Source organism: Orcinus orca, chromosome 11, assembly GCF_937001465.1.
Source record: "Orcinus orca chromosome 11, mOrcOrc1.1, whole genome shotgun sequence".
Taxonomy (NCBI): Eukaryota; Metazoa; Chordata; class Mammalia; order Artiodactyla; family Delphinidae; genus Orcinus; species Orcinus orca.
This window is the reverse complement of record NC_064569.1, coordinates 34,606,248-34,618,684: the sequence shown is the minus strand read 5'-3', so window position 1 is coordinate 34,618,684 and position 12,437 is coordinate 34,606,248. Positions and strand designations below refer to the sequence as shown.

Below are 12,437 nucleotides of genomic sequence, written 5' to 3'. Positions count from 1 at the left end.
GGGTGGAGCTGGGTTCTGGGGTCTCTAACTTTGGGGCTTGGGGGTCCTAGAGCTGTTCAGTTTGCTGGTAGGTGGGCTACGGCCCAGGAAGTCCTAGGGCTAGTGCTGGTCCATTGGTGTGCCGAATCTGGTCCAGGACCATGGCTGCTGGGCCCTGTTCGTCCCAGGGTCCATGTAGGCCAGCAGGTGGTGGGGCCAGGGCCCAGGGGGTACCAGGGCTGTTTCCTGCCCCCTGGTGGGTGGAGCTTTGTCTGATGGCCTGCTGCAAGTCTCTGGGGATCTAGGGGCTGGGCGTTCCAGGACTGGTGCCAGCAGGCTGGTGAGTGGGGCCAGGTCCTGATGCTAATAAGCTAGCAGGAGGATTAAAAATGGTGCTTGCCAGTACCAGTGTCCTTGTGGTAGGATGAGCTCCCTAAAATGTCTTCTGCCAGAGTCTCTGTTTCCAGGGTGAGTCCCAGTTGCTTTCTCCCTCTCTGGAAGGCTCTCCAAGATCAGCAAGTGTGTCTGACCCAGGCTTCTTTCAAATTCCTGCTTCTTCCCTGGGTCTTGGAGCATATGAGATTTTTTTGTGTGCCTTTTTAAGAGTGGAGTCTCTGTTTCCTACAGCCCTCTGGCTCTCCTGCAAGTAAGCCTTGCTGGCCTTCAAAGCCAGACATTGTGGGGCTTGTCTGCCCAGTGTAGGACTCCCAGTCCGGGGAGCCTGATGTGGGTTTTGGACCTCTGGGTCCTTGAGGAGAACCTCTGCAATTGTAATTATCCTCTCGATTGTGGGTTGCCTACCCAGGGGTGTGGGTCTTAACTATACTATGTTCTCTCCTACCCATCTCGTTGTGGTTCCTTCTTTATATCTGTAGTTATAGATCTTTTCTGCTAGTCTTCAGGTCATTCTCATTGATAGTTGCTCTGTAAATAGTTGCAATTTTTGTGTGCCCATGGGAGGAGATGAGCTCAGGGTCTACCATCTTTGCCCCATCTCCTGTGTGTTCTTGATTTTAAGTAAATGAAACTATACAGTATAGTCTGTCTTGGCAAGGAGCAAGTGGGTCAAGCTGCTTTTTCTCAACATAATGTTTTGGAGTTTCATTCAAATTGTTGTGTGCATCAGTACTTCATTCCTTTATGTTGAAGTGTAATTCAGCTGCACCGTAATTTGTTTACCATTTTCCTGTTGATGGATATTTGGGTCATTACAGTTTTTGGCTTTTATGAATAAAGCTGCTGTGAGCATCCTTGTATAAGTCTTCTTGTGGACATATGTTGCATTTCTCTTGAGTAAATACCTGGAGTAGAATTCCTGGGTCATAGGGTAGGTGTGTGTTTAACTTCATAAGAAAGTACCAAACAATTTTCCAAAGTATGTGAACCATTTTAGACCTACCAAGCAATGTAAATATGAAAGTTTGAGTTGCTTTGCATTCCTTGCCAATTTTTGATAGTGTTAGCCTTAACAAAACTTTAGCCATTCTAGATGGGTGCAAAATAGAATTTCATTGTAATTTTAACTTGCCTTATCCTGATTATCATCAATTATGAGCATCTTTTCATTTGCTTATTAGCCACTTAAATATTCCCCTGGTGATACGGTATGGCGGGCATGGGTTTGCTGGAATTCAGGTAAATATGATGAGATACTGAAACCTACTATAAAGCCCATGTAGATTAAAGGTAGAGGTGGCATTTGGGATAAAATGTGGATCATGATAGGTATAAATTCCCTTTTAAAAAAAATCAATTCAAAACAGTGAGCCCCTATGCATTAGCCATTTTCAGTATAAAATGGACCTGTTATTAAAGGAAAATTTAAACAAATATTCTATAATTTGGCCTTAACACTCTCCTCTAGTTCCTTTATCTTATGACTATCTTATGTGTGAGATATGTGTTAAATGCTTTTGGTAGTAAATCTGTTTGCATGAAGACATGCTGAACCCATCTGATGATGAGTTAATTTTACTACATGGTGAATAGTATAACATTCTTTTTCATGCTTTGATCTCTCAGAAATACATAAATAAATAAGGAACATGCAAGGAATCTTTAAATGTTTCTGGAAGATGCCCACAAAATTTATATGCACATAGTATATTCTATTCTGAGAGTTTGTTTTTGTTCACTTTTATAATGGCTTTCTCATATTGAATGATTTGTTCCAATGGAGGGCACAAAGCATTTTTTTCTGCTAATAATCTTGGTTATAGGATTAATTCATTCAACAAAAATGTATCAAGGACCTACTACATGTCAGATACTATTCTAGGCACTCAGGATACATCAGTGAACAAAAGAGAAAAGATCCTTGTCCCCCCTGGAGCTTGTATTCTAGTGAAGACTGGAGTATTATGAACAATATAATAGTACCATGAATGAGAGAAATAGAGCAGAGGAAAGATTGAAGTTGTGTGGTAGGAGAGGGCAGATTGCATTTTAAACTATGGTGGTCAAGGTCGATCTTATGGGAAGTTGCCTAATGAGCTGTTTTTTTTGTTTTGTTTTTTTTTAAAGGGACTTCATTTTATTTTATTTATTTATTATTTTTGCGGTACGTGGGCCTCTCACTGTTGTGGCCTCTCCTGTTGTGGAGCACAGGCTCCGGATGCGCAGGCTCAGCGGCCGTGCCCACGGGCCCAGCCGCTCCGCAGCATGTGGGATCCTCCCGGACCGGGGCACGAACCCATGTCCCCTGCATCGGCAGGCGGGCTCTCAACCACTGCGCCACCAGGGAAACCCATGAGCTGTTTTAAAGGAAGTGAGGGAGTTAGCTTTGAGGACATCCCAGGGGAGTGAGCTCCAGGAAAAGGGAATGGCCAAACTCCTAAGTCTGGAGTACTGCTGGAGTATTCAAGGAAGAGCAAGGAAGACATTTTGGCTGGAGTGGAGAGAAGAGAGAGAGAGAGATGTATGGGAAGTTACTGGAAGAACTTGCAGGCCATTGTGAGAATGTTGTATAACTCAGAGTGAGATAATTGAAGGATTTGAGCAGAGGAGTCACCTAATTTGACTTAATTTTTAAACTAAGTTAAAAAAGGATCATGACCATTCTGACAACTGTTGAGGCTAAACTGTAAGGGCCAAGAGTTGAAACGGAGGAGATGTACTCAGGGAGCTGTTGAAATAATGGAGATGAGAGATGCAGGTGGCTGAAACCAGGTGATGATTAAAACTCAACTTTGTGTATGGTTTTGAAGGAACTAGAGCATTTGCTAATGTGTTAGATATGGAATGTTAGAGGAAGAAGAGATAAGATGACTAGGTTTTTAGCTGATCAAATGAGTCAACTCAGCAGATTTTGAGGGGCCAAGGCAAGAGTTCAGTGTTGACGCGCTATAGTTAAAGTGGCTATTAGACATTCAAATGAAGATGAGGAAGCAGCTGTCTATGGAGTCTGGAGTTCAGGAGAGAGAGCTGGACTGAGAATGACTGTCAATAAAGAAGAATAAAGGACTACAATCTGAGCCTGGGGACATTAAGAGGTCAAAAAGAAGAAGAAATAGCAAAAGAAACTGCAAAAGAGAAATCATTAAAGAGAAAGGAAAACCAAGAGTGTGCCAAGCCCTGGAAACCAAGAGAAGAAAAAATGTATCAAAGAAGAAGAATGATCAGCTGTGTCACATACTGTGTCACATAAATCAATGAAGGCAGAGACTGAGAACTGGCCATTCATCATAGTGTCCTGGAGGCCATTGGTGATGTACACATGAGCAGGTTCATGGACGGTGGAATGATGAGAGAGAATAGACAGAGAGAGTTAGACAATAAACGTAGACAACTCTTTCAAGGAAAAACAGGTCAATAACTGGTGAAGAAAACGAGATCTAAGAAAAATTCGTTGTTGTTGTTGTTAAAGTGGGAGAAACAAGAGTATGTTTGGAAGTTAAAGAGCATGAGTGGAGTGCTTCTCAAACTATCTCTCATAAAGGACCAGTCTTCTCTTTTAAACAGTTCTGGTCATTTATAAACATACTCTTGCACAAAATGATAAAAATGAATGAAAAAAGACGTTCAAAGTGTAAGCCAGTTTTTTTCAGTGGAAAACAAAATGGTGGTTCTTCAAAAAGATTAAAAATAGAAATAGATGACCCAACACAAACACTTCTGGGTATATATCCAAAAGAATTGAAAACACGGTCTCTGAGAGATATTCACACACCCGTATTCAGAGTTGCATTATTCACAATAGCCAAGAGATGGGAGCAACACAAGTGTCCATCAGCGGATGAATGGATAACGAAAATGTGATATATACGTACAATGCAGTATTATTCAGTCTTCAAAGGAAGGAAGTCCTGACACATGCTACAACATGGATTAACCTTGAGGACATTATGCTAAGTGAAATAAGCCCATCCTAGAAAGACCAATACTGTGTGATTTCAATTATGTGAGATATACAGAGCAGTCACATTCATAGAAACAGAGTAGAATGGTGGTTGCCAGGGTCTGGGAGGAGGGGAGGATGGGGAGTTACTGTTTAATGGGTCCAGAGTTTCAGTTTGGAGAAGAGTTCTGTTTATAGATGGCGATGGTTGCGCACCAATGTGAATGTTCTTTATCCCACTGAACTGTACAGTTGAAAATGGTTGAGAGTAAATTTTGTTATGTGTATTTTAGCACAGTTAAAAATAGAACTAATATAAGCTAATTTTAAAATTATTAACTTTAATAAACGAAATTACTCTGTCAAAATCTTCTGAAAGTTTCTGAACGCTTACTCTCAACTTCTGTATACCTCTTCTCCCTACTGACAGTGACTAGTTCAAAGCCTGGCATCCGTGCATGGACCGTGTTTTGATTAGCTTTCATGTAGTAGTGCCTGGAGCAGTGATGATGTAGGAGAGATGGGAGAATTGCTGGAGTGGTGTTTGGAGTAGCGAGAAGAGATGAGATGAGGGGCACAGTGGAGGGATCGACTTTGGATTTTTCATGTATACTAATTGGCAGGAAGGTTGAGTACTGGGCACAGATGCTTTTGGGTGGGTAGAAGGGATGGTGGGAGATTTTGGGCAGATTCTTTTGTACATTTCTGCTTTCTTGATGAAAGCAAGGAACGAAGTGGTCTTTGAGACTTTGAATGAGATAGAGCCGAAAGTTAGCTTAAGGCATGGGAGAGTGATAGATATCTTTGCATAAAAATAGAAGCATGGACAAATACCACGTTAACAAATATTTGTTTGCTTCTTTTTCAAAAATATTTTTCATTATACTATTTAAGTTTTCCCCATATGTGTAGGTCTTCCCTCTCCAATGAGACTATAGATCTCATAGGCAAGGTAAATTTCCTGTTCATTTTTGCATTCTGTCGATCTTTCTACAGTTACTCAGTAGATACTCAGGAAATATTCACAGAGTGGTGTCACGTGTAATCTCATTTCTGAATTGATAACATTTTGCTTAAAATTGTATACCCATTTTTCTACTGATCTCTGTGCTATTGTTATTATTACTACGATGTCCCAATGAGATAATGCATGAATCATTTCTTTTTGTTTTATTTTTATAGCATTGCCACCATGGGCTATGTGTAAACAAAGAAATGGACACACGTCCTGTAGATGGCGATTGGGGACCGTGGGGACCTTACAGTTCTTGTTCAAGAACATGTGGAGGTGGAATCAAAAGCACAACCAGGCTCTGTAATCGGCCCGAGTATGTCCTTTTTATGTCACTGTAAATTAAGATTATCTCAAGGCACCAGAAAGTAAACATCAATTTCATTCACTTCTAAAACTGGAGGTCAGTCTGTAAGTTTCTGAGATTCAGAAAACTTCTGGAGTACTTTAAGCCATGTTACTTTATATCTTGGTAGATTCAGACCTTAAACAAAAAAGTAAATTAAAATAGTCTTGAGAATTTGAATCAAGACCAAACCATTTTCTTTCTTTTTTGATCTGGTGTAAATTTGAGGAATAGTTGTCAATAATGATGTTGATATAATGGCAGTTTTACTTTTACTGTGCTTCTGTTGGAAGATCCTGGCCCCTTTCGACTATGTTTTGGCTTTCCTGGATGAAATATGTAGTTTTGTTACCGTATGTTTACTGTTTGGTATAATCTGTCATGTCATATTTTCTTTCTCTTCTTTTCCTGTTATAGATGCTTCAGTGTCTTTAGTTTGAATAAGAACTGAAGCATAGGTCCTGCTCACCAAACTATTTAAAAGAACTTAGGGATTCCATAAAAATTTAAAACTAATGTTTCTGTTGTTACATGTTATATATATGAAGACTTTTTAATGCAGAAATGTGACATACTTTGAATAAAATCCGACTTAGTTTATTTGAATTTTTGAAAAGCTAAATTATGCTGAAAGTCTTCATATTAAAAGAAAAACACCGACAAAAGAGTTTTTATGTTCCAGCATAAGTTGATATAGCGATAGATGGCTATAGATTGATACCATGAAACTCTTTGAACTGAGTGATAAATAGGATATACACAACAAAGAGGCATATATACTTCTTTTAAAATTTAACATGTTATCATCTTCCTTTCTGATCATCTTTGGCTCACTCTGTGTGTCCCCACACCTCCAAAATGAAGAAACCCTTTTTTGAGGTTTTAAAACAAATCCCCATCATTACTTAGCTCCTTGTTAGTTAATCCAGTCGTGAATAAGACATCATTTCTGCCCTCCAGGCCACAGTGTCCATGTTAAAATATATTTTCTACAGTTTCATTAACCACAGAATTGCTTCACAACCACGTTACATACTTCTGTTAAAAACGAAAAGTGTGAGTGGGACATCCGTGGTTTTCCAGATCCTGGAAAGGAATGGAAGAGTTTTAGAAGTAAATGGCAGAAATAATCTTGTACTGATGTGCTTTACAATGTAATGAATTTGACTAGGCCAAGAAACGGAGGAAAGTACTGTGTGGGCCGCAGGATGAAATTTCGATCATGTAACACTGATTCATGTCCAAAAGGCAAGCAGGACTTTCGTGAGAAGCAGTGCTCTGATTTTGATGGTAAACATTTCAACATCCATGGTCTGTCCCCTAATGTGAGGTGGCTTCCAAAGTATAGTGGGAGTAAGTAATTAGAATTTTTTTTTAATGTAAACATTTTTGAGACATAGGAACACATAGCTGTGTTATCGTACACCCAGAATTGGACTTTTTCTTACAGTTGCCATGAAAGATCGTTGTAAACTGTATTGTCGTGTGGCTGGAACCACTAACTTCTACCAGTTGAAGGACAGGGTTGCTGATGGTACTCCTTGTGGAACTGAAACAAATGACATCTGTGTTCAAGGTCTGTGTCGGGTAAGTAAACTTACTACATTTAAAATGACTTTCAGAATACTATTTTCCTTCTGTAACTCTAACCAAATATTGCTTCTATGACTTCAGATACGTTCTTGCGAATTCAGTGCAGCATCCTTGGTTGCTACCGGGCTGCCTATTCCTAGGCCATTCTCCGGCATTAGGAGTGACTCATGAAGCAGTAAGATGAGTTTGCTGATTTTGTTTTGCCTATGGCACTTAAAATCAAGATGAAAGATGAGGTCAGCTTCCTAAAAAGATAGAATGTATTAGGACCCAAGGGTTGGAAAGTCCTTTTGCTACTTCGAACATGACCCTTCTGTGGTGACATTTTTCCCCTCAGTGTTAGAAGCAGTGATATCCTCCCTCCCTCTCTCCATTCTCTTACTTCTTACAGACGTTCAGCAAACTTTTACCGAATACCTGCTAGATGTCACATACCGTTCTAGTCACCAAGATGAAAGAACGGAACAGAGCACCTGCCGCCAATGTGGACACAGATTTGTGGGGGAGATAGGCACACACAATTAGAATGCAGTGCTATGGGCTCATCTGCAAGGTGGCATGGGGACGATGTAGGAGGAGTGTCTTGTTCTGTGGGGAAGTGGGTAAAGGATTTGGGGAATGCTCTTGGAGGGTGTGAGTCTGGAGCTAATTATCAGGGTAAGTAGGTTTAGAAAGGTGAAGAAGTAAGGGGCCAGGGGTAGAGGTAGCTACCAGCTGATGGTGGTTATATGAAATTTTTTCCTGAAGTTCTTGGAAATACAAGGATTTAGAGTTAAGCAAGAGATGTGATTCGATTTGCATGTCACAATCTTCAGAATGTACTGGGTTGTCAGGAAATTGGAGTTAGGTAGGCCATTCAGCAGGATTCTAGGTGAGAGCAGATGAGCCCCTGAATCAGAGCATGCAATTTGCAGATGGTGATCTTAAAAATGGATGGTGAGTTTGAGAACTAGGATAGTGAATGCTGTCTAAAGAATACAAATGTCATCTTGTGAACTCATTCCTTTCATTAAGTGGAACTTAATAGAACCAATTTCCTCTCCCTATAACCAAACATCTATTACCAGTTACCTAGGTGAGAAAGGCCTTGCACCCAAAGGGCTAATGAGATGTTCAGAGAAACTTAAATTACACTTTGGGAATAGATTAAATACTAGAAAAAGGGTACTTGGTGGCCTTAAGAACTTGTTTTATTTAAATTAACAGCAGAAAGTCAAATACCATGAAAAAATATGACAAGTATCTGAACATAAAGATTCATGTTACTTTCAGAAAATATCTGGATGAAATTTTCATTTTGGAAATATTTGCCTTGTGAGTAAAAAGTCATGAGGCTTATGATTTTTTCTTACTTTCCTGATCACTAAATTTAAAGGAATATTCCAAAGAACTAAACGTTACTGCAATGTATGCAGAGGACACCATCTGTGTGGAGAAGAGCTGCACTTGTTCTTTCAAAGCCCTAGAACAAACCATGTATACTTTCACCTTTATTTATTTATTTATTTATTCATTCTTTTTCATAATCACTGTTTATTATGCTAGGTATTAATTTTAAAGAAGTAAATTGTTTCTCTCAAAAGTGCTCATTTAATTCCCAGAGTTCTAAGGTCATGAGTGAAAAACGTGAATCATGAAAGACATCTTTTTGGAGTTATTGTAATGTGTTACTTTTTGTCCCTTTTGAATTACGTGACTTTAAAGAGTGATTTTCAAATGACGGATGTGGGAATCACTGTCAGTGTTTGTTACAATTTGGATTCCTAGGTTTTTACCTCCAAGGATTTTAATTCAGAAAATCTGGGAATCTGTCTTTTTAAATCCCACGCCATGTGATTTTGATGCAGGAAGTATGTGGATGACCCTTTAAAAAACATTGCTTTTTCAACCATGTGAACAGATGTGTGAAAATACTGCTGTACAAACAAGATCAGTATTCTGAAAAAACCCTGTGTATTGAATCTCCTATTAATTGAAAGAATATTTTTGAAAAGAACTTTGTTTATAAAGCACCATGCTTTTCATTAGTCCTTTTTATGACGTTCATTGTAATTATTGTATTTTGAAGCAAGCTGGCTGTGATCACGTATTAAATTCCAAGGCCAGGAGAGACAGATGTGGAGTGTGTGGTGGGGATAACTCCTCATGCAGGACAATGGCAGGTGCCTTCAACAGTGCCCATTATGGTGAGCTGTGCAGTTCTTTCTAATTTTCTCTTTGGGTATAATGGAGTATATAATGGAGTATATAATGAAGGAATAATAGTAATGGCTCGTTATTGTTTTGTCTATTCTGTACCTTAGTTCATAATGATTAATTAAATCTTATACCAGATGTATCATTGAATTAATGAATACATTAATTAATGAATGAATAACCTGCTTTAAGACAAATCTGATCCTTAAAAATTTGTTAGGTGCATTTATTAGAGTAAATGTGGTGCAGCTTGACAATGATGTGTGAATAGTCCCCCAGTTAAAGAAATGTTTTTACTGCTCTTCCTGTAATTTGTATTGTATTTATTTATAATTTTTCCAGGAAATTCGCTTTCAATTATTTTTAATCATTTGAACCACATTTTTTTGTGCGTGACCTGGACTATCTACTGTGTTTCATATTGATGATATATTGAAACTGATTGAAGGTGAAGGATGAAACCATTAACTTCAGTGCTAATCTGGAATTAGTGTTACATTTGATTTTTCGGGAAGTATCTGGATTACAGATATAATTGATGTTTGGCCACGGTTTCATTTTTCTTCAAAATTATGAGAATACAATATGTCAGACATTTTCCATTAAATTTTCTGAGAAAACTTTTTCTTTTTATGGTAATAAAAAGCAGCCTTTTAAAACTTTCCTTGCAAAATAAAAATGTATTTTTTATTACAGCTTTATTGTTCAGCTTTAAATTGTATTCACATATTTTTGAACATAGTTGTTTAAGTTAGTAAGAATTCAGTTAAAGCAGTATAATTTAAAACACAATTTATATTTTTATCTATATGAAAAGCATAGTACATTTCATACTCTGGTCGTGCTTATGAATCTGAGTTACTAGATAATTTGACATTATTTTTCTAGTTATTATGATTCATTATTTCACGGGAGCCGTAAATATTTGATCCCCTTTTGTAACCAATGGCACACATTTATCAAAGTCTGGTCTGTATTCACTGAAAAACTTTTTTTTTCTGTGTAAAACCACATGCACCAAATTATGATCATATATTTAACCTTGACAAAATTGTACTATGACTTAATCAGTTTGCAAACGGAAAAAGATCTTAAACTCATGTGCAGGGTCTGAATAGCGTTTGTCACATTACTGCCCCCTGGTGGTAGCCTTCATTTTGTCACATTTGCAATGCCTAGGAACGCTTTCTTGAAAAAATAGCAAAGACATAAAATAGTGGAGCTGGTAGGGATATTTTATAGTGAAAAAATCATGAGTCAAAATTGTTTTTGTAGGCTTATAACCTACACCCAATATGCATATAGTGTATACAGAATCATCAGATCATTTATCACTTTACGTTTAAATGTGATATCTTAAAGAGATATAAATAAATGAGGCTGCTCTAAAAACATGCAAGGTAATTTCATATCAAGGTTTCAAACGTAAGCTCTTTGAAAACTTCCTTTTCTTAAGTTCATTCTATATTTATCAAGTCAGTACATACGAAAAATTTTAACTCCTTTTATGTATTAAATAGAAGAGGAAAATCCTAAAAAGGGAAAGGAAAAACTTAGAATAATATCACTAGAGCAAAATTAATTGTTGACTTAAAACCTGAGAGTATTCGGAAAACTGTGACATGAGTGGTTTTAGTGCAGGAGAAACGTTGCTTCTTGTTTAATGTATATTTGATATAGTGTTTCCTCATCTTTTGAGAAGTGCCAGTGTTGTTGAATTCGGTCTCATAAAACAGAAACATTTTCATTTCTCTTGAGTAAACTTTTTACTTTTCTCTTGACAATTTGTTAGTAGACTTTACAAAATAATGTAAAATTTGGGGGGTAACTATAGGGATTCTTGCTTACACTAGAACCTAAAAGCTTAAGAAAAATGTTTCTCTTTAACTTTCATTATTTTGCTGTTCACTGAGTCTGTGTACACATATAGCAATGACCAACTATTTTTATATCTCCTGGACTTGTGAATAGCATTTAGAATTTTTTTCCTCATTAGGAAGTATAAGATGTAAAAGTATTGGTCAAATTTTAAAATGAATATGTGTACTAAATAGTTCAGGAGCTAAAATACTAGTTTCATTCTTATTCTATATTCAGAATTTTAGAAGTAAGAGTAATTAAGAAATGTACTTTAAGAATCCCAGACTGTGTATTTCTAGACAACAACCACTTTTTCTTAATCCTTAGTAATTTATATAAGGCACTGATTCAAAAAGAATAAGCACGATATCATCTTTCAAAGATAAGATGAAATTAAGTCTGCTATGCTATTCAGGTTTTTCTTTCAGCGGTACTAGCCTCCTGGCCATTCTGCTTTTTGTGAAAGTTAACATGTGTAAACTTCTATTGCAGGTTATAATGTCGTTGTAAAGATTCCCCCAGGAGCAACAAACATTGATATTCTTCAGCACAGCTATTCTGGAAAACCAGAAGATGACAATTACCTGGGTAAACATTTTTAGTTAAACAGCAGCCAGTATGTGGTTCGTGTGCAATTTCACAGAGGTCTGTGGGTGCTGTAAATTCTTGGAAGGCAAGAAGAGCCCCTTGAACAAACGTGCAATTTCAGTTCACACTGAGCTTAAGTCATCTGACTCCCTATGCGTGATTTCTTTTTGAGCTACACACCATATCCTATCTTAAAAATCCTTAACTAAATTCTGGAAAGTAAATTAAACTTTTTCTCCCATGAGGGTGTTTTAGAAAACCAGAGGTTATATTCAGTTAAAGTTGTGTGTGTATTTAGAATAAAATCCTCTATCCTTCTATCTTTATCTAAAGTTAATTATAGACCTCTTTGGGGTTAAATGTTTTAAAGAATTTTCTTAAATGTCTTTACCATGTAGCAAAAGTCTTTAAATACAACTTTTACAAAGCTCTTATGTTACAGAAAGGCAGAAAGAACTATGGTTTCATATTTTTAGATGTTAATGAGTATAGTTATAGTATATTGTCCTTTAGCTAATTCTAGAGTA

The 12,437-nt window shown here is 37.4% G+C and overlaps 1 protein-coding gene across 1 annotated transcript in view; it reads left to right on the top strand.

The window, feature by feature from the left end:
* Positions 1–12,437, top strand: part of ADAMTS20 (ADAM metallopeptidase with thrombospondin type 1 motif 20) — a 195,643-nt gene that overhangs the window by 92,859 nt on the left and 90,347 nt on the right. The window contains exons 12-16 of the mRNA XM_004274437.3: positions 5,498–5,643; positions 6,845–7,026; positions 7,124–7,260; positions 9,335–9,452; positions 11,815–11,910. Coding sequence (XP_004274485.2) covers positions 5,498–5,643; positions 6,845–7,026; positions 7,124–7,260; positions 9,335–9,452; positions 11,815–11,910 — 679 coding nt within the window. The remainder of the gene's footprint in view (positions 1–5,497; positions 5,644–6,844; positions 7,027–7,123; positions 7,261–9,334; positions 9,453–11,814; positions 11,911–12,437) is intronic.